Raw genomic sequence first — 22,768 nt, forward strand, 5'->3', positions numbered from 1 at the left:
AATGATCTAATGTTGGGCCGAGCCAAAGTAGTTTTGTTTTGGACTCATTCAGTTTCATTTGTACAGATTGGGCCCAGGATTGGAGATTCGTAATACAAGTGGATATGTTCTCAGCGAGGTTAGAGAGGTTCGAGTCGGTCTCAAGGAGGATGAGGATGTCATCGGCGTAGGTGTAGAGAGTTTCTAGGGGGGGATAGATGAAGGAGTTTCAGAGAGGACATGTAGATGTTGAAAAGGATTGGAGAGAGGGGGGAGCCTTGCGGGACTCCACATTTCGGTTTCCAGGGGGGGAATTCACTTGTCACCGGCTTTAAGTGCAGACTGTATGTGTCTGAAGTGAAACCCACCCGGTTTTCAAGGCGCAGGTTGCCTTTCCCACCCCTGACCACATGGCAAGGATCCATGGAGGTCGTAGTCGGTGTCCAGCCAATTGGCAGTATGAAGATAATTTTTTTTTGTTATAATTTTTTGTATTTCTGTGTCATGAACATCAACTTTATATACTATGTTGGTTCTTATTTTTACATTGTATTGTTATAATTTGTTTTACAGGTGCCCTCAAGGTTCCCCCTAGAGCAGGATAGAAAATTTTAAATAAACTTGGAAACTTGAATCTTCAACTCAGGTCATCAGTGCCTTTCATATACCTTTGACCAACAAGCTTCTGGCTACACACCCATTGGTTTCTAGGTTCATGAAAGGGCTCATGAATTCAAAACCTCAAATCAAACCTCCTCCAGTTGCTTGGGACCTAAATGTTGTTCTCACCATTTTGATGAAACCTCCATTTGAACCATTTGCAATTACACTCCTTAAATACCTCACTTGGAAAGTAGTCATCTTAATTTGTACAGTTGTACAGTATATTGGGTGAAGATCTTATGTGCACGACAGAAGAGCGAGACTTGCTGTGATTGTATGTGATGATCTTAAGGTGGTCAAACAGGTTGAAAAGGTGACAGCGAAAGCTAGAAGGATGCTAGATTGCATAGAGAGAGGTATGGCATGTAGAAAAAAGGAGGTATTGATGCCCCTGTATAAGACTTTGGTGAGACCTCATTTAGAATATTGTGTATAATTCTGGAGGTCGCACCTTCAAAAAGTTATAAAAAAGGATGGAATTGGTCCAGAGGAAGGCTTCTAAAATAGTGCACTAGCCTCTGATCCACCTTACACAACTTTTTATCATGATAAGTTATTCTTCGTACTCGTCCCAAATTCCTACCAAAAATAGTCTCGGAATCTCATCTCAACCAATCTATAGTTTTACCTGTCTTCTTCTCCAGACTACATTTCTACCCTGGTGAAGCGGTGCTCCACACACTGAACTGTAAGCGTGTCTTAGCTTTCTATTACATCAAACCAAATCTCACAGAGCTACCACTAAACTGTTCCTGTCATTCGATCTCAATAGAATAGGAGCTCCTGTTACTAAATAAGAACATAAGAATGGCCGCTGCTGGGTCAAACAATCTTTGTATGGTAGCAGACTGCATCTCATTCTGCTATGCTCAGGCTGGGCTGCCGCTGGAAGGTCGTGTTATAGCACATAAAGTAAGAGCAATGGCAATTCAGTAGCTTACCTACGTTCCATGCCTGTTGAGGACATTTGTAAAACAGTCACCTGGTCCTCAATTTATACTTTTACATCCCATTACTGTCTGGAGTCTCTTTCAGACAGGATAATCCGTTCACCCAAGCAGTTCTACAAAATATATTCTCTGTTTAGATGCCAACTTCCCTCCATCCCTTATAGAAACATGATGGCAGATAAAGACCAAATGGACCATCTAGTCTGCCTAGCCACAGTAACTTTTATCTTTTTCTCTCTCTGAGAGATCCTACATGCCTATCCCAGACCCTTTTGAATTCAGACAACATCTCTGTCTCCACCATCTTTTCTGGGAGACTGTTCCACACATCTACCACCCTCTCTGTAACAAAGTATTTCCTTAGATTACTCCAGAGCCTATCACCTAACTTCATCCTTTGCCCTCTCATTGCAGAGTTTCCTTTCAAATGAAAGAGACTCGACTCATGCACATTTACATTACATAGGGGTCATTCCATGTCAATTGGACCAATACTGAAAACCGCCCACACTTGACTCCCTTGAAATCCAACCAAAATGCCTCCCTGTATGCCTCCTCTATGAACTTCTCCAGCTCTTAGACTTCTTCCTCAATGGTGTCCTCTGTCTTGATGTTCTCTGCATTCTCTGTCTTCCTTCTCCACTGCTTGAAGTGCCTCAAGTTCCAGTAGTCTGCCATCCAGGAGTCTGACTTGTTTCTAAAGGCTCTCCAGTTCTCCGCATCGAGCACATATGTAAGAATGCCTCCCAGATGGGAGGTAGTCATACATATGGCAGACGGTGCAGAAAACTGGGTAGTTCAACATCCTGCTTCTGTCTGCTGCTTCCATTGCTGCCCGCTTGCCGGTCTGCTATGGCTGTCCTCTGTGCCTGCTGTCTCCTCTGTGTCTGCCTGGTTATGTGTCCTCTGCACCTGCTCTGTCATCTGTGTCTGCCTGGCTGTGTGTCCTCTGCGCCTGCTGTGTCTGCCTGGTTGTGTGTCCTCTGCGCCTGCTGTGGTCTCCTTCTGCTCTCCTTTAGCGGTGGCTCGGCCCTTCTCAAGGCCCTTTTGCTAAGGTGAGCCCTAAGTGTGCCGAACAGCTGAGCGCCATTGGCCCTTCCCCTTTTAAGGAGGAGCTCTGGTGAATGATGTCAGGGTGGGCGGAGCTACCTCTCACCGATGCCCCTTGCTCTCTCATGCCTTCTGTTGTTCCTTCTTCCCCTCGCCTGTTCTCTGCTCTGTTTTTATCTCCTTCTCTTTTCCTGCCTCTTGCTTGCCTGCCCAAGCCTGTTGTACTCTCAGCTGACTTACCTACCAGCAGCAGTATGGAGCCAAATTTTGGCAAAAATTTTCGTTTTATTAATTTTTTTGCCTACTTAGCTGACCTGTAGAAATGGAAACACATTTGCAAAAGATTTCAAACTTGGCACAGAAACTTGCCCCAAGGTGTTGTACCAAACTGCTAAATTTCAGACTCCTAGGTAGTTTCTTTCTGCCGCAGTGCTTAAGCAAAGTTGGCGTTTTAGGTCACACGAGGCATGGGAGTGAATTGATTGCTTTTGTTGAACCACCTCTAGCTCTTGACCAAATTGAGATAGATCCCAAAAATTTTGCAGAGTTTCATTTGAGACCCTAGACAACACCCCTGTAAAATTTGGTTGAATTTCAAGGCGGGTCGCGCATGGGCTCCTGGTCCACTTGACATGGAATGACCCATAGGTATTTAAATGTCTCTATCATTCTCCCGCCTTTCCTCGAAAGTATACAGATTGAGATAAGAACATAAGAATAGCCTTTCTGGGTCAGACCAATGGTCCATCAAGCCCAGTAGCCTGTTCTCATGGTAGCCAATCCAGGTCACTAGTACCTGGCCAAAACCCAAGATGTAGCAATATTCCATACTACCGATACAGGGCAAGCAGTGGCTTCCCCCGTGTCTTTCTCAATAACAGACTATGAACTTTTCCTCCAGGAACTTGTCCAAACCTTTCTTAAAACCAGCTACGCTATCCGCTGTTACCACATCTTCTGGCAACACGTTCCAGAGCTTAACTATTCTCTGAGTGAAAATTTTTTTCCTCCAATTGGTTTTAAAAGTATTTCCCTGTAATCTCATCAAGTGTCCCCTTGTTTTTGTAATTTTTGACGGAGTGAAAAATCGATCCACTTGTACCCGTTTTACTCCACTCAGGATTTTGTAGACTAATCATATCTCACATCAGCCTTCTCTGTTCCAAGTTGAAGAGCCCTAACCTCTTTAGACTTTCCTCATTCAAAAGGAGTTACTTCCCCTTTATCATCTTGGTTGCTCTTCTGTGAACCTTTTCTAGTGCCGCTATATCTTTCTTGAGATAAGGAGATCAGAACTGAACGCAATACTCCAGATGAGGTCACACCATGGAGCAATACAGGGGCATTATAACATTCTTAGTCTTGTTAACCATTCCTTTTTTATTATATTATTTTATTTATTAATTTCAAAATTTAACACAAGAATTCTCTTGTTACAGAAAATCAGAGAAATATATAAAAGAAAAATTGTCATTTGTTACACAACATAAATTCAGTAATTCTTAATGTCAGAAAAAAAACTAAAGAATAATTACAATATTGTGCATAATTATCCTTTTTTTAATAATATGTAGCATCCTATTTGGTTTTTTTGGCCACTGCTGCACATTGGGCTAAAGATTTCATCATATTGTCTACGATGACACCCAGATACTTTTCTTGGGCGCTAATCCCCTAGCATCCAGTAACTGTAATTCAGGTTATTCTTCCCAATGTGCATCACTTTGCATTTGTCCACATCTGCCATTTGGACGCCCAGTCTTCCATTTTCCTAAGGTCCGCCTGCAATTTCTCACAGTCTGCCTGCGTTTTAACAACTTTGAACAGTTTAGTGTCATCTGCAAATTTAATCACCTCACTCGTTGTTCCAATTTCCAGATCATTTATAAATAAGTTAAATAGCACCGGTCCCAGTACAGACCCCTGCAGCACTCCACTGTTTACTCTCTTCCATTGAGATCTCTTCCATTGAGATCCGATGTTCAGCTACCAAATGGGGGGATTAGTACTAGAGGGAAGTAACCTTGAAAGAGACTTGGGTGTGCTGGAGGATACAACAATGAAGTCAATGGCACAATGCGCAGCAGCCTCGAAGAAGGCAAACAGAATGTTGGGTATTATTAAGAAGGGTATTACAACCAGAACGAAGGAAGTCATCATGCCGCTGTACCGCGCAATGGTACGACCACATCTGGAGTACATAGAAACATAGAAGATGACGGCAAAAAAGGGCTACAGCCCATCAAGTCTGCCCACTCTGCTTACCCACCCCCTGTCTATGCCCTAATGACCCAATTTTTTTATCTTGACCCTTGTAGGGATCCCACATGGGTATCCTATTTATTCTTAAAGTCTGGCACGCTGTCTGCCTCGATCACCTGCACTGGAAGCTTGTTCCAATGATCAACCACTCTCTCTGTGAAAAAATACTTTCTAGTGTCGCCATGAAATTTTCCGCCCCTGAGTTTGAGCGGGTGCCCTCTTGTGGCCAAGGGTCCCTTGAGAAAGAAAATATCATCTTCCACTTCGACACATCCCGTGAGGTACTTAAATGTTTCGATCATGTCTCCCTACGTTCCTCGAGAGTGTAGAGCTGCAATTTGTTCAGTCTCTCTTCATAAGAGAGACCCTTGAGCCCCGAGATCATCCTGGTGGCCGTCCGCTGAACTGATTCAATTCTGTGCACATCTTTACTGTAATGTGGCCTCCAGAATTGCACACAGTACTTCAGATGAGGTCTCACCATAGCCCTATACAACGGCATTATGACTTCAGGCTTTCGGCTGACGAAACTTCTATTGATACAACCCAATATCTGCCTTGCCTTAGATGAAGCCTTCTCCACTTGATTGGCAGTTTTCATGTCTGGACTGATGATTACTCCTAAATCTCGTTTTGCTGAAGTCCTAGTTAAAGTTTCTCCGTTCAAGAAGTACGTCCTGCATGGATTTCCGCTTCCGAGGTGCATGACCTTACATTTGTTAGCATTGAAGCCTAGCTGCCAGGTTGAGGACCAACTTTCCAATGTAAGCAGGTCCTGCGCCATATAATTCTGTAAACTGTATTCACTTACTATATTACACAGTTTGGCGTCAACGGCGAATAGTGTTATTTTACCTTGAAGCCCTTGAGTCAGATCCCCTATGAATATGTTGAAAAGGAGTGGACCCAGGACTGAGCCCTGCGGCACTCCACTGGTCACCTCCGATATTTTAGAGAGGGTACTATTAACCACCACCCTCTGAAGTCTGCCACTCAGCCAATCATTGACCCATGCAGTTAGTGTCTCTCCTAACCTCATCGATTCCATCTTGCTTAGCAGCCTGCGGTTTGGGACACTGTCAAAAGCTTTACTGAAGTCCAGGTACACGACGTCCAAAGACTCTCCCAAGTCCAACTTTCTTGTTACCCAGTCAAAGAAGCTGATGAGATTGGATTGGCAGGACCTACCCTTGGTGAATCCATGCTGACTGGGATCCCGAAGATTCCCTTCATTCAAGATCGTGTCCAATTTGCTTTTAATTAGTGTTTCCATGAGTTTGCACACTTGATGCGAGACTCACCGGTCTATAATTCGCAGCCTCTGCCCTGCAACCCTGCATTTTTCTCTGCCTCTTGCCAGGTTTACCCAGAGGGACTCCCCGGTGTACTTGACATCTGTGATCCTGGTGGTTTTGATGTCCTCTTTAATGTATAGAGCTACCCCGCCTCCTAACCTGCCCTCTCTGTCCTGACGAAGTAGATTGTAGCCCGGTATAGCCATATCCCACCCATGTGAGTCCGTGAACCAAGTTTCAGATATTGCCACCACATCTAGGTCGGCATTCCTTATTTCAGCCTCCAATTCTAGAATTTTGTTACCTAAACTGTGTGCATTGACATACATGGCCCTCCATATCTTGTGTTTGCTAAGTCCCTGTGAGGCGTATCCTACCCGAGTCGGTGTGACTCCTAAAGAACTGTTTGCAATGTGGGTACTTACCTTGGACATGGAAGCGGAGTTTCGACTCACCTCATCAGGATAATTCCTTTCTGCACTAATATGTGAATGGGTACCCTCCCCCGACTTACCTAGTTTAAAGCCCTGTGAAGCAGGCGGGCTAGTCGGTGTCCGAAGACGTTCTTACCCCTACTGGTCAGATGGAGTCCGTCTGGTCCCTGAAATCCTTGTAGTGCTTCCCCATGTACTGTGTCCAATATTGGTTGCCGTACCTGAAGAAGGACAAGGAGATACTTGAGAGGGTTCAGAGAAGAGCGACAAGAATGATAAAAGGTATGGAAAACCTTTCATACGCAGAGAGGCTAGAAAGGCTGGGGCTCTTCACCCTGGAGAAGCGAAGACTCAGAGGAGACATGATAGACACTTACAAGATCATGAAGGGCATAGAGAAGGTGGAAAGGGACAGTTTCTTCAGCCTATTGGGAACTACAAAACAAGGGGGCACTCAGAGAAACTGAAAGGGGACAGGTTTAGAACCAATGCTAGGAAATTTTTCTTCACTCGGAGGGTGGTGGACACCTGGAATGCTCTTCCAGAGGATGTGATAGGACAGAGTACATTAAGGGAATTCAAAGAGGGATTGGACAAGTTCCTGAAGGTTACGGGGATTGAGGGATATAGATAGAGGTAGAGATAGGACGATGAAAGGGTATAGATAGAAGAAAAATGGGGATTAAAGGGTTTTAGACAAAGGATCACTTACAGGTCATGGACCTGATGGGCCGCTGTGGGAGCAGACTGCTGGGCGCAATGGACCCCTGGTCTGACCCAGCAGAGGCAACTTTTTATGTTCTTATATGCCTTATGATGAAGACCACGTATCATTTTAGTAGCCTTCCTCTGGACCAACTCCATCTTTTTTATATCTTTTTGAAGGTGCGGTCTTCAGAATTGTACACAATATTCTAAATGAGGTCTAACCAAAGTCTTATACAAGGGTATCAATACCTCCTTTTCCTTACTAGCCATACCTTTCCCTATGCAATCTTCTAGCTTTCGCCATCACCTTTTGGACCTTATATATCAGTTAGGAAGTCCCACATGTGCCTACTTGTCCTGGAATACAGCACAGTTACTTACTTGTAACAGGTGTTATCCAGGAACCGCAAGCAGATATTCTCACAACCCTTCCTCCCCTAGTTGGCTTCTTAGTTTTTTTTACTGACCTGATGGTCCCGCAGCTGATGTCAGATAGGAAAGCACTTGTGCATGTGCAGTAATGGCAGTCTCGAGACTTCTAAGAAGTTAGTGACAGTACACTTTTGCACTGTCCATACTGAGCTCTGTGGATGATGTCACCCACATGTGAGAATATGCCTGCTATTCCTAGATGATACCTGTTTCAGGTAAGTAACTATGCTATATTGAAAATATAACAAAAGAAGAGGCACAGGAGATATCAAAACCAACCTTCAGTTACATATACTTTATTGGTCATTTTTCAAAGTCCAAAATCAAGTCCTTAACATACAAAATGAATGTGGTCCCAACTCGGATCCAAGTTTTGGCGACTGTCGCCTTCCTCAGGGACAACAAAGGACTAAAATATAATAAATGACATACCATTAAAAATAATGTGCAAATATGATTACATTACATTACATTAGTGTTTTCTATTCCGCCTTTACCTTGCAGTTCAAGGCGGATTACATATGAATTGTTAAGATATTAAGAAATACATATTGTTAAGATATTAAGAAGTACTTAGGGAATAGTTTGAACATTTTCTGGTTTGCTAATGAGTAGTTGGTATTGCAGGAGGAGTTTGGAGTATGTTTGGTTGTGTTATATGGGTTTTATATATTTTTTGAAGAGTAGGATTTTTTTTTCCTTTTTGAAGGTTTTGTAGTCTGTGGTCGAAGTCAGCAAATTGGTGAGTTGTCAGTCTAGTTTCGCTGCTCTGGTGGCCAGTAGGTTGTCATACATTTTTCTTCGTTTGACATTTTTGGTTGGTGTGTGTGTGAATATTGTGTGGGTTCTCCTGTGTCTGGTTGAGTTGAATTGAGTTAGTCTATTGTTCCAGTAGGTAGGGCTGTCTCCTTTTATAGCTTTGAATAGTAGGCAGTGGAATTTGAAGTGCACTCTGGATTGTATTGGGAGCCAGTGTGAGTCGTGGTATGCCTCTGTGATGTGGTCGTATTTTTTCAGTGAGTAGATAAGTCTTAGGGCTGTGTTTTGTATTGTTTGAAGTTGTTTTGTATTGTTTGAAGTTGTTTTATCGCGGTATGATCCAAAACTTATAACATAGAAATGCAAATACCAAGATATAAAAGGAACAATATGTAATGTATGTAGTCACAAACCTAAGTCCATTTCTGGTTTTGTCCCAAAGATGGGGAGGAAATTCATTAAATCCTGATGCAGGAGAGCTGATCAAGTTGAAACTCAGACTGCAGAATTAGCTGACTACTACTTAGACAGAGAGATTGCATCAGATGAGTAATGGCAGGAAAAGGACAGGCAGGAAAACTTTACTCAGTTTAAACCTACCCCTGACACTGCCAGGAGATTACTTCCTTTCCAGCAGCCTGTTCCTTTAAGAGCCAGGTCTGGAAAGAAACCTGTAGGTAGACAAACGGACCAAGCTAGTGTGTGGAGAGCCCTTCCCCATCCTCCACAGTTTGAAGCGAGGCAGTCCAGAGTTTCAAGAAGAGAGAGGCAAGCAGGGACTGACGAGAGCCAGGAAGAGAGTGAGATTCTCTCTCACCAGCCAGAGGAGGCTGGAGAAACAGATTGAGGCAGAGGAAGTGTTCTGTTCCTCTGGAATATGTGAGCAGGACCAAGAAGAAGCAATGGACATCCAGGAGAGTCTGGTAGGAGCTGAAACTTTTCCTGTGGACATGGAAGTGCAGTGAAACGTATGTGGTTTTGTTTTCTGCCTGCAAACACTGAGCTGCAAGATAAACTGTGTTCTTTTTCTTTGAGGAGAGTTTAGTTTCCTCTCCTAGAATTCAGAACTTTGAATTTTGCCTTAAAGCATTTATTTTGATTCAAACAAATGTTTGTATGTTTTCCCTGCTAGCAGCCAGGCTAGACAATCACGTTCCCATCTCACAGTTGTGTGTAGTTGCTCCAGCAGTATTTCAGAAGGAAACGTACTTAGAATCTCTGCACTTGGCCAGAACGTTGGCTCTGAATTAACATATTAGTGCAGAAAGGAATTATCCTGATGAGGTGAGTCGAAACTCCGCTTCCATGTCCAAGGTAAGTACCCACATTGCAAACAGTTCTTTGGGAGTCACACCGACTCGGGTAGGATACGCCTCACAGGGACTTAGCAAACACAAGATATGGAGGGCCATCTATGTCAATGCACACAGTTTAGGTAACAAAATTCTAGAATTGGAGGCTGAAATAAGGAATGCCGACCTAGATGTGGTGGCAATATCTAAAACTTGGTTCACGGACTCACATGGGTGGGATATGGCTATACCGGGCTACAATCTACTTCGTCAGGATAGAGAGGGCAGATTAGGAGGGGGGGTTAGCTCTATACATTAAAGAGGACATCAAAACCACCAGGATCACAGATGTCAAGTACACCGGGGAGTCCCTCTGGGTAAACCTGGCAAGAGGCAGAGAAAAATGCCTGTATCTAGGTGTGGTATACAGACCCCCAAGAAAACTGGAAGACATGGACACAGAATTAATTGAGACATAGAGAATATCACTCTACGAGGAGAAGCTGTACTGCTAGGGGACTTCAATATGCCTGATGCAGACTGGAACTCATTTTCAGCGACAACCAGCGGTAGCAGGAGGCTCTTAACCTCCATAAAGGGAGCACGTCTCAAACAAATGGTAACGGAGCCCACTAGGGCCCAGGCGATCCTCGACCTGGTACTCACCAACGGGGAAAGCGTCTCAGAGGTCTCAGTAGGAGATACGCTAGCCTCCAGCAACCACAACATAGTATGGTTCAACCTTAGGAAAGGCTTCCCTAGATCAAACACGAAAACAAAGGTACTCAATTTCCGGGGCACAGACTTCGCACGCATGGGAGATTTCGTCCATCAGATACCGATGATGTAGAAGCTAAGTGGTTAACACTGAAATCAACCATACATGAAGCAACTAGCCGCTTCATAAAATCAGTAAATAAACGACAAAGAAACAATAAACCCCAATGGTTCACCGCGGAGATCTCGCACCTCATTAAGGAGAAGAAAAAAGCGTTTCTCTCCTACATGCGCACGGAGAAAAGAGAGGCAAAAGTAGAATATAGGACCAGGTCTACAGCGGTAAAAATGGCAGTTAGGGAGGCAAAACTTCGAGTGGAAGAAATTCTGGCAAAAAACATTAAAAAGGGGCGCAAATCCTTTTTCAGGTATATTAGTGACAGAAAAAGGAACACAGGCGGGATAGTACGCCTTAGAAGACCGGACGGAAGTTACGTGGAAGCAGATTCCGATAAAGCCGAACTACTGAATGAATACTTCTGCTCAGTCTTCACCTGTGAGGCACCGGGACACGGTCCGCAGTTGAAGGCAACACAAAGCACAGAAGACCCGTTTCAGAATTTTGAGTTCACACCAAGTGAAGTTTACAGTGAACTGGCAAGACTCAAGGTGAACAAAGCCATGGGACCAGACAATTTGCACCCAAGAGTGCTCAGAGAATTGAGCGATGTCCTGGCGAAACCGTTGGCTGAGCTATTCAATCTCTCCCTAAGTAAGGGGAAAGTTCCCCTGGACTGGAAATTAGCTAATGTCGTTCCTCTGCATAAAAAGGGTTGCAGGGCAGAGGCTGCGAATTATAGACCGGTGAGTCTCACATCAATAGTGTGCAAACTCATGGAAACACAATTAAAAGCAAATTGGACACGATCTTGAATGAAGGGAATCTTCGGGATCCCAGTCAGCATGGATTCACCAAGGATAGGTCCTGCCAATCCAATCTCATCAGCTTCTTTGACTGGGTAACAAGAAAGTTGGACTTGGGAGAGTCTTTGGATGTCGTGTACCTGGACTTCAGTAAAGCTTTTGACAGTGTCCCACACCGCAGGCTGCTAAGCAAGATGGAATCGATGGAGAGACACTAACTGCATGGGTCAATGATTGGCTGAGTGGCAGACTTCAGAGGGTGGTGGTTAATGGTACCCTCTCTAAAACATCGGAGGTGACCAGTGGAGTGCCGCAGGGCTCGGTCCTGGGTCCACTCCTTTTCAACATATTCATAGGGGATCTGACTCAAGGGCTTCAAGGTAAAATAACACTATTCGCCGATGACGCCAAACTATGTAATATAGTAAGTGAATGCAGTTTACAGAATTATATGGCGCAGGACCTGCTTACATTGGAAAGTTGGTCCTCAACTTGGCAGCTAGGCTTCAATGCTAAAAAATGTAAGGTCATGCACCTCGGAAGCGGAAATCCATGCAGGACGTACTTCTTGAACGGAGAAATTTTAACTAGGACTTCAGCAGAACGAGATTTAGGAGTAATCATCAGTGCAGACATGAAAACTGCCAATTAAGTGGAGAAGGCTTCATCTAAGGCAAGGCAGATATTGGGTTGTATCAATAGAAGTTTCGTCAGCCGAAAGCCTGAAGTCATAATGCCGTTGTACAGGGCCATGGTGAGACCTCATCTGGAGTACTGTGTGCAATTCTGGAGGCCACATTACAGTAAAGATGTGCGCAGAATTGAATCGGTTCAACGGACGGCCACCAGGATGATCTCGGGGCTCAAGGGTCTCTCGTACGAAGAGAGACTGAACAAATTGCAGCTCTACACTCTTGAGGAACGTAGGGAGAGGGGAGACATGATCGAAACATTTAAGTACCTCACGGGACGTGTCGAAGTGGAAGATGATAGTTTCTTTCTCAAGGGACCCTCGGCCACAAGAGGGCACCCGCTCAAACTCAGGGGCAGAAAATTTCATGGCGACACCAGAAAGCATTTCTTCACAGAGAGAGTGGTTGATCATTGGAACAAGCTTCCAGTGCAGGTGATCGAGGCAGACAGCATGCCAGACTTTAAGAATAAATGGGATACCCATGTGGGATCCCTACTAGGGTCAAGATAAGGAAATTGGGTCATTAGGGCATAGACAGGGGGTGGGTAAGCAGAGTGGGCAGACTTGATGGGCTGTAGCCCTTTTCTGCCGTCATCTTCTGTGTTTCTATGTTTCTATATGCTGGACTGTTATAAGTTTTTCCCTGACAGTGCCTGGGTTTCTGAGCATAAGTTCTGCTTATAAAGAAACAGCTTATTTAAGGAAAGGTTATGCTGAAGGGAAGCCAGGTGATATTCCTGCATGCTTTGCTACCCAGTTTGCTGGGAGGTTTTTTTTCTCTTTTCATTATCTGGCCAAGGACTGACAGTGCTCCTTTTGGAATAAATATCTGAGTGAATATTGCAAGCCTAAAGTATATGAACTATCTGCTCTGGTGAAGAGGACTGTATTATAATCTACTATTAAAGTCCAGAAGCAGGGGACTGTATTTCAAGCCATTACTGACAAACTTTGGAAACTTTGATTTTTGGTGTTTTGTTTCTGTATGAGAAATATATGATTTCATGGAATGAATGTTTTCTTGAAACTGCAAGGCTGAAGCCTATGTTATGGTTTATTTGGCCAGTGGCTGAAATAAAGCTATTGGGTTTTTTTGCCATTTCTGACTAAGACTCATTACTTGCATGACCCTGTTAGGCTGTTAGCCAGCCAGTTGGAATAACCTCCCTGCCCCGCTGCGGAACCTGGGCTCATTCCAATTATTCCGAAAGCATCTGAAAACCTGGCTTTTCTCCAAAACGTAAAGCTATCCATTTAAAATGTAAAGCTAGCTATCCTCTTCATAACCTCTAATTTCTTATTATGTCCTTCCCTCATTTATTGAATTACCTGTAAACTATGTCAAGCTCTATCTTTATGGAGATGATGTGGTATACAAACTTAAGGTTTAGTTTAGTTTAGATAAGTGCTGAACGGTCCCTTGGTTGCAAGGGACATGCTGGACCAAAAGTTTTGTCACGGTCCCATGGGCTTGCTGTGCATCTCAGGGGCGCGGGTGTGACAATGTAACATACATGAGAAGGAACAAATAAAATCAATATGTAAAAATTGCATATATAAACTAAAACATTAATACATAAAAATATCACAGGAGATGTGAAATACAATTGAATTATCAAATGGTTATAAAAACTAAATACTGACTTTTTGAAAAAATGCCAGTTACCCTTCAATTAAATGATAAATGTCATTATTAATTAAAAAAAATGATGGCTGATTCAATGTCATTAACATTAAAAATATATTAATTTTTAATACTGAATACCTAAAATGATCTTCCATGGAGACCAAGAAGAAAAACTGTCAACAATAGAGGTGAGCCATGAGGATGTCCTCAAACAGATAGATAGATTGAAAAGCGACAAATCACCAGGCCCGTTCAGAATCCACCCTGTGGTACTAAAATAACTAAGAAATGAGATAGTGGGAATACTCCAACGAGTTTGCAACCTATCCTTGAAAACTGGCGAGATCCTGGAGGACTGGAAGATAGCAAATGTTACATCTATCTTTAAAAAGGGGTCAAGAGGAGACCCAGGAAACTACAGGCCAGTAAGTTTGACATCGGTTCCGGGCAAGATGGTAGAAGCACCGATAAAGCACAGCATCTGTGAACACATCGAAAAAAATGGGCTGATGAAAGCGAGCCAACATGACTTCTGCAAGGGAAGATTGTGCCAAACAAACTTACTGCACTTCTTTGAGGGGATAAACAGCCAGTTGGACAAAGGGGAACCCGTGGACATCATTTACCTCGACTTCCAAAAGGCCTTTGACAAGGTACCCCATGAGCGGCTACTTAGGAAGCTGTGGAACCACGGGGTGGAAGGGGACATACACTGATGGGTCAAACAGTGGTTGGCAGGCAGAAGGCAGAGGGTTGGAGTGAAGGGTCACTACTCGGGCTGGAGGAGGGTCACGAGTGGAGTTCCGCAGGGGTCGGTACTCGGACCCGCTGCTGTTCAATGTATTTATTAATGGCCTGGAAACGGGGACGAAGTGTGAAGTTATAAAATTTGCGGATGACACTAAACTCTGTAGAAGGGTTAGAACTGCGGAAGAGTGTGAGGACCTACAAAGGGACCTGAACAAACTGGAGGAGTGGGTGAATAAATGGCAGATGAACTTCAATGTAGGGAAATGCAAGGTCATGCATATAGGGAGAAAGAACCCGATGTTCAGCTACCAAATGGGGGGATTAGTATTAGAGGGAAGTAACCTTGAAAGAGATTTGGGTGCACTGGTGGACACAACAATGAAGTCAACGGCACAATGCACAGTAGCCGCGAAGAAGGCAAACAGAATGTTGGGTATTATTAAGAAGGGTATTACGATCAGAACGAAAGAAGTCATCCTGCCGTTGTATCGGGCAATGGTGCGCCCGCACCTGGAGTACTGTGTTCAGTATTGGTCACCGTACCTTAAGAAGGATATGGCAATACTTGAGAGGGTCCAGAGGAGAGCGACACGAATGATTAAGGGCATGGAAAACCTTTCATACACTGAAAGATTGGAGAGACTGGGGCTCTTCTCCCTGGAAAAGCGGAGACTCAGAGAAGACATGATAGAGACCTACAAGATCATAAAGGGCATAGAGAGAGTAGAGAGGGACAGATTCTTCAAACTATCAAAACATAAAAGAACAAGAGGGCATTCGGAAAAGTTGGAAGGGGACAGATTCAAAACGAATGCTAGGAAGTTTTTCTTTACCCAGCGTGTGGTGGACACCTGGAATGCGCTTCCCGAGGGCGTAATAGGACAGAGTACGGTACTGGAGTTCAAGAAAGGATTGGACAATTTCCTGCTGGAAAAAGGGATAGAGGGGTATAGATAGAGGGTTACTGCACAGGTCCTGGATCTGTTGGGCTGCCGCATGAGCGGACTGCTGGGCACGATGGACCTCAGGTCTGACCCAGTGGAGGTATTGCTTATGTTCTTATGTTCTTTTGTTTATTGCGTTATGAATTTCTCAAATAACTAATAATCAATTGTATTTTGATAATGTTGAGAGCTATCCAAAAACAATAAAAATGAGAAAACATTCCATATAAACTGATAATTGAATTTGTACTGTACCATTAAAAAGAGTGATGTATTACTCCAAATACATAAACAGTCACATGACATATGCGAAAGATAAAGAAATTGGCCAATTAAATGTCATTAAGATATTCAAAGATAGGTATTACTAACACAAAAAGAACATGTTTAATATGGTATTATAAAAATGAACTGTGTATGGAGATTTTAAATTGTTGTCATTTTATTCTATTTTTAGTCCTTTGTTGTCCCCTGAGGAAGGTGACATAGTCGCTGAAACTTGGATCTGAGTTGGGACCACGAAGGTCCTTAACTTTAAGGGCACTTACTTTGAGAACATGGGAGATTTTGTCTATAAGGCGCTGCAAAACCAAGACACAACAGATGATGTGGAGGTAATGTGATCAGCTCTGAAATCTACCCTACAGGAAGCAACCAACCTCTTTATAAGAACTATGAGTAAACGATGGAGAAATAACAAACCCCAATGGTTCTCTGCGGAGATCTCGGAACTCATAAAACAGAAGAAAAGAGCATTTGTATCCTACAAACGATCACAACGACCAGAAGACAAAGAAGATTATCTAGAAAATCTAGAACAGCAGTCAGAAACGCCAAGGATGGAAGAAGATTTAGCTATTAAAAAAGGAGATAAATCCTTCTTCAGGTATGTTAGTGATAGAAAGAGGAATACAGACGGGATAGTGCGCCTGAGGAAACCCGACGGCAACTTTGCAGAATCGGACTCCGATAAAGCCGAACTGCTGAACAAATACTACTGCTCAGTATTTACCTGTGAGGCACCAGGATCCATCCGGTCCTCAGCTGCAAACAAGGGAGAGCTCAGAAGACCCGTTCAGGAACTTTGAATTTTCCACCAGCAGCATCTACCAAGAATTGTCAAGACTCAAAGTGAATAAAGCCATGGGACCGGATAAATTGCACCCCAGAGTGCTTAGGGAATTGAGAGATGTCCTGGCAGAGTCGTTAGCCGCACTCTTTAATTTTTCTCTGAGCACGGGAAAAGTTTCATTAGACTGGAAAACAGCTATTGTCATTCCGCTCCACAAAAAGGATGCAAATTACAGACCGGTAAGTTTCACATCAATAGTGTGTAAGCTTATGGAAACATTGATTAAACACAAATTAGATATGGTTCTGGATGACGAGAGACTGAGGGATCCCCACCAGCATGGATTTACAAAGGGGATATCCTGCCAATCTAACCTGATCAGCTTCTTTGACTGGGTAACAAAAGAACTAGATATGGGAGAGTCCCTAGATGTAGTGTATCTGGACTTCAGCTAGGCTTTTGATATCGTCCCACACCGTAGACTTTTGAACAAGATGAGTTCGTTGGGGCTAGGAGAAATATTAACTGCATGGGTTAAGGACTGGCTCAGTGGCAGACATCAGAGGGTAGTGGTAAACGGTACTCCCTCTAAAAAGTCAGAAGTGCACAGTGGAGTACCGCAGGGCTCGGTCCTGGGTCCAATCCTATTTAATATCTTCATACAAGATCTGCCTAAGGGACTTCGAGGTAAAATTGCATTATTTGCCGATGATGCTAAATTATGCAACATAGTGGGCGGAGGTACCATGCCCACACTATGACACAGGACCTACTTTTTCTGGAGCACTGGTCTACTATTTGGCAGCTGAATTTTAATCAAGACAATAAAAAGAGAGAACAATATGCTAAAGAATAGAGGTACAAAAAGTCAAAACAAGCTGAAGACCCCTCACACTCAATTACAATAATATATAAATATAGCAAACATTAGTAATAAGCAAGAAGCAGCAGAGTAAATTTAATAACAGTTATCAAAATTTTTATTCATATCACAATCTTATAATATAATATAATAAATTAGAACTGTGTAAAATCAATAGCTATCAACCAATAGTCAATGACCATCAACATATAAACATATAGGACAAGACAAACAACAAAGATAAGTTTCCAAGTTTATTATAGAATTTGATTAATCGCCTATTCCAGGTTCTAAGCGATGTACAGCTAAAATTACAAAGTTAGGGTAAAGATACATAACTAGAACAACTTAATATTAAACATATTAAAATATCATAAAAATTCATAACATGACTAAACATAGACAACAGGACTAATTAACATATATGATCACAAAAAGGTAAAGTTATGGGGAGAAATACAATTCAATATAAAAGAAACAATTAAGGTTAAAAACATTAGGAAAAGGGGAGGAAATTTAATATAAAATGTAGAAGAAATTTAATATAAAGTGTAGAAAAAAATCAATTAATCACTGAAAGCGTCTTTAAAAATAACTTCATGATCATGGGAAACAAAAACCAAAAAAATTCCACTCAAAAATATATATAATAAAGATAGTCCAAAAAATAATCCAAAGAATGACGATAATGGTGTAAATAATCTCATAGAGAGAGCATATATAGCTCAAAAGTGTGTGAAAAAAGGAATTCCATTCAATGGAATTCAATGGAAGGCAGCCAATCAAAATAGAGAAGCCTCATCCAAGGCTAGATAAATGCTGGGTTGCATCCGGAGAAGCTTTGTCAGCCGAAAGCCCGAAGTGGTAATGCTGCTGTATAGGTCTATGGTGAGACCACATCTGGAATACTGTGTACAATTTTGGAGGCCACACTATCGGAAGGATGTGCTAAGAATGGAATCGGTTCAACGATTGGTCACCAAGATGGTCTCAGGGCTCAAGGATACCCCATATGAAGAACGTCTAGGTAAGTTGCAGCTTTACTCTCTCGAGGAATGCAGAGAAAGGGATGACATGATAGAGACGTTCAAATACGTTACTGGCTATATTGAGGTGGAAGAAGACATCTTTTTCCTTACAGGCCCTACGGCGACAAGACAGCATCTGCTAAAACTCAGTGGCGGGAAGTTTCATAGTGACACTAGGAAGTACTTCTTCACCGAAAGGGTGGATGACCGTTGGAATGATCTTCCACTTCAGGTAGTTGAGGCCAGTAACATGACTGACTTTAAGAATAAATGGGATCAACACGTGGGTTCACTTCAAAGAAGAACTTAGAGGGGAGGGTTATTTGAGTGGGCAGACTTGTTGGGCCGAAGGCCCTTTTCTGCCGTCATATTCTATGTTTCTACATTCATTTTGTATGTTAAGGACTTGATTTTGGACTTTGAAAAATGACCAATAAAGTATATGTAATTGAAGGTTGGTTTTGACATCTATGCCTCTTCTTTCATTGTTCTGTTCTAACCTGAGGCTTGGTACCTTCTTTTCTGCATATGGAAAATATAGACAGATATGATTTCAGGAGTTAGATGGTAAATAAGAATGATGAACTTAAAGAAATATTTAATTTGCCACAATTCTGTTTGTAATTCTGACCCGTTCCTCTCTTTTCCCTCTATAACGGTTCTCTTGCCCTTTCCCCCTCTTGTTCCCCCTTCCCTTAAGTTCTCTCAACTTGTAATTCACTAATCTTTTGTAAACCGCATAGAACTTAACGGTACTGCGGTATATAAACTATTATTATTATACAAATAAATTGTTAGTTGATATTAAGACATCCTGCCAAAGAGGAGCTAAAAATAACTTTTTCTTTTCTTAAGCTGGGTCCTTCAGAGGAAACTAGTTCTGAAGCTTGCTTTGAGAAGTCCGTGGTCTCAGACAGACAGACATGTCAAGTATTCCTGCGTCTTACTCTGTACCAGAGAGGCTGCTTCCGTACTTGTATCACCTACCAAAGCCAGCTAATCAGCAATGGAGAGTTTGACATCATTGTCTTGAATGGTGAGGGTTGAGACAGTCCTACCCCTTCCTCACATCATATCAGTTTGTCTCAGGCTCTGCAACCCCATAATGGCACAGCCCCATCCTCATACCTGTGGCAGGTTCTGGAGCCCAGTCCTCCTCTGACCCCTCTTCATGCCTATGGTAGGTTATGTAGCCCATTGTGGCAATCCTCCCCTGCTCCCCCTCATGCCTTTTGCAGGTTCCATAACCCTTCATGGCATGTTCCTCCTGTAGTTGGGAAAGGGATTGGGACTTGTATACCACCTTTTTGTAGTTACACAGCCACACTCAAAGTGGTTTACATACAGGTACTTCAGGCATTTTCCCTATCTATCCTGGTGGGCTCATAATTTATCTAATGGGGCAGAGGAGGATTAAGTGACTTGCCCAGGGTCACAGGGAGCAGCGCTGGGTTTGAACCCACTACCTCTGAGTGATGAGGCTGTAGCTCTAACCACTACTTTTCCCCTTTTATTACATGACAGTAACTTCTGTTCTGCAAAAGTGAACATTCTTGGATATGATTGTGTTGTCCTGTGTCACACATATATGACTGTGCATTGGTGACCCCTTTCCTAAGCCTGAGTACTGTTGGCAGTCACAGTTCTCGTACATGACTGAATATGCTCCTATAAATAGGGGTTCATCTGTGTCTAGTTTACTCAATTGAACTACAACAGAGGAAGGGGAAGAGGAAAAAACAGCACATACTATCCCCCACAGACAAATCAACCATCTCCACAATAGATAACATTCCAATATACAATCTGTCAAGTTTCTGTCTGACAACTCATCAGATTGCTCTACTACAGAAAGGACTTTTGTTTCCTCTGCATCCTATGATGCTTTCCAGACATGGGTCACTTTATATAAATTCAATTGAAAACTACAGATCCAACATTACTTTTCGATCCAAGACTGTGTTTATACAGACGACCAATCCATTTTAAAAGTATCCTCAAGATGGATACCTCCAGGTCTTGTAGAACCCCTCATTTCCACATTCAATGAATGTGTCTTACGAGCTGCTGAGAAGTTAGAGAGACATAAGATATATAAATATACACAATCTGACTTATGAAGAAACAAATGCTATCAAAGGATTGTCTTCTAATCAAGAAATTGTAATTAAACCAGCTGGCGAAGGTGCTGGGATTGTGATTTTGGATTGAGACAAATATGTAGCAGAATTCAAAGACAACTTTCTGACGACCAAACCTATGTCATCCTAAAATCTGACCCTACAGAATCATTAAAAAATGACATTAAGGTGACTGGTCTTAAGCGCACGAGACAGACGCGCGCCGACAATTCAGCGCAGGACTTCATCGCACCAAATAGAATCCTTCTTTTAAAGGGCTTCGACGGAGGGTGTGGGGAGAACCCCCCCACTCTACTTAATAGGGATCGTGCTGGCATTGGGGGGGTGTAACCCCCCATTTTATACTGAAAACGTAACTTTTTCCGTAAAAAATAGAGAAAAAGTTAAGTTTACAGTATAATGTGGGGTTACAACGCCCCCAACGCCAGCGCGATCACTATTAAGTAGAGTGGGGGGGGGTTCCCCACCAAGACCCCCCGTTAGAGCCCTTTAAAAGAAGGTTTTTCTTCAGCTCGATGAAGTCCTGTGCTGAATTGTCGGCGCACATCAGTCTTAAATGCTTAAGACTATGAACCGACATTAAAGACCTTGTTGAACATGCATCAAATGTCGGGTTTTCATTACTCCTAAAGAAAAATCTTTTCTCACAGTTGAACATCTAGTAATTCCAACTGTTTACATATTGGCAAAAAATACATAAATCTATAACCAACCCCCCAGATATACCTATTATTTCAGGCAATGGCTCCGTATTAGAACCCGTATCGGATTTTGTAGATTTTTTCTTAAGACCGTTCTTCCTGAAAATTTAATCATATATAAGAGACTCATCTCACATGATCAATATTTTAGAAGAATTTGATGGTGAATTTGACAACATTATTATCGTCACTTTGGACATTGAATCCTTCTACACTTCTCCCTCCATATTCGCTGTGATAGGGGATTAACAGAACCACAAATACAGAAAAAACGCAAATAACTTTTTCTATTAAAAACCATCGTGAATATAGTGAAATTCCGAATAACATGGTGGGAGACCTGGCCTGTTCCTGAAGGAGAGGCAAAACACGGTGAAGAAAGTGCTGGGAATCAGCGATTTTCTCTGTAAACGCTTGGAATCAGCAATTTCTCTATGCAAGCTGATGTAATCTGGGGGGAGGAGCCAGCAAGCTAAAAACTGTGAATAATCGAAACCTCAAATGCTGAAACCGTGAATACGGAGGGAGAAGGTACATTAATATGCCTCAAATGGAGTAAACAGTGGAGTGCCGCAGAGATCTGTATTGGGACCGGTGCTACTTAACTTATTTATAAATGATCTGGACATTGGAACAACGAGTGAGGTGATTAAATTTGCAAATGACACTAAACTGTTCAAAGTTGTTAAAACGCATGCGGATTGTGAAAAATTGCAGACAGACTTTAGGAAATTGGAAGACTGGGCGTCCAAATGGCAGATGAAATTTAATGTGGACAAATGCAAAGTGATGGACATTGGGAAGAATAACCTGAATCACATTGGAAATTAGCGCCCAAGAAAAGGATCTGGGTGTCATTGTAGACAATACGATGAAACCTTCCGCACAATGTGTGGCGGCCAATAAAGCAAACAGGATGCTAGGAATTATTTTAAAAGGGATAATTAACAAAACTAAGAATGTTATAATGCCCCTGTATCGCTCCATGGTGTGACCTCATCTGGAGTTTTGCATTCAGTTCTGGTCTTATCTCAAGAAAGATATAGCGGCACTATAAATGGTTCAAAGAAGAGTGACCAAGATGATAAAGTAGATGGAACTCCTCTCATATGAGGAAAGACTAAAAAGGTTAGGGCTCTTCAGCTTGGAAAAGAGACAACTGAGGGGAGATATGATTGAAGTTTTAAGTTTATTTAGGTTTTGTTATACCACCTATCTTATATTCTGAGCGGTGTACAATTTATAAATTGAGGATAAAACAAACTATTGATACAAATTAATGTTTATGAGACGTAACATAGGTATAAGAAACAGGAGATAAGAGGGGGAACTCCATTAAATGTATAGGGATGCAAGATACCCAAGGATAACACAAAAGGAAAGGGAATCCTGTCCGAAGTGAGCCTAGAAAGCATAGTTTTAGATTTCTAATGCATCAGTGAATAAAAAAGTTTTCAACTTTGATTTGAAGTGATCTAGTTGGG

General features: G+C 42.4%; 1 protein-coding gene across 5 annotated transcripts in view; it reads left to right on the top strand.

Annotated features, from left to right (window-relative positions):
- The window catches only part of AREL1 (apoptosis resistant E3 ubiquitin protein ligase 1), a 293,395-nt gene that overhangs the window by 107,703 nt on the left and 162,924 nt on the right, over positions 1–22,768 (top strand). For 4 of the 5 annotated variants that reach the window (XM_033951578.1, XM_033951577.1, XM_033951580.1 and 1 more), the window contains one exon: positions 19,298–19,478. The exons of the other annotated variant lie outside the window; for it this stretch is intronic. In XM_033951578.1, the coding sequence (XP_033807469.1) occupies positions 19,298–19,478 (181 nt within the window). The remainder of the gene's footprint in view (positions 1–19,297; positions 19,479–22,768) is intronic. 5 annotated transcript variants of the gene reach the window in all.

This window comes from Geotrypetes seraphini, chromosome 7, assembly GCF_902459505.1.
Source record: "Geotrypetes seraphini chromosome 7, aGeoSer1.1, whole genome shotgun sequence".
Taxonomy (NCBI): Eukaryota; Metazoa; Chordata; class Amphibia; order Gymnophiona; family Dermophiidae; genus Geotrypetes; species Geotrypetes seraphini.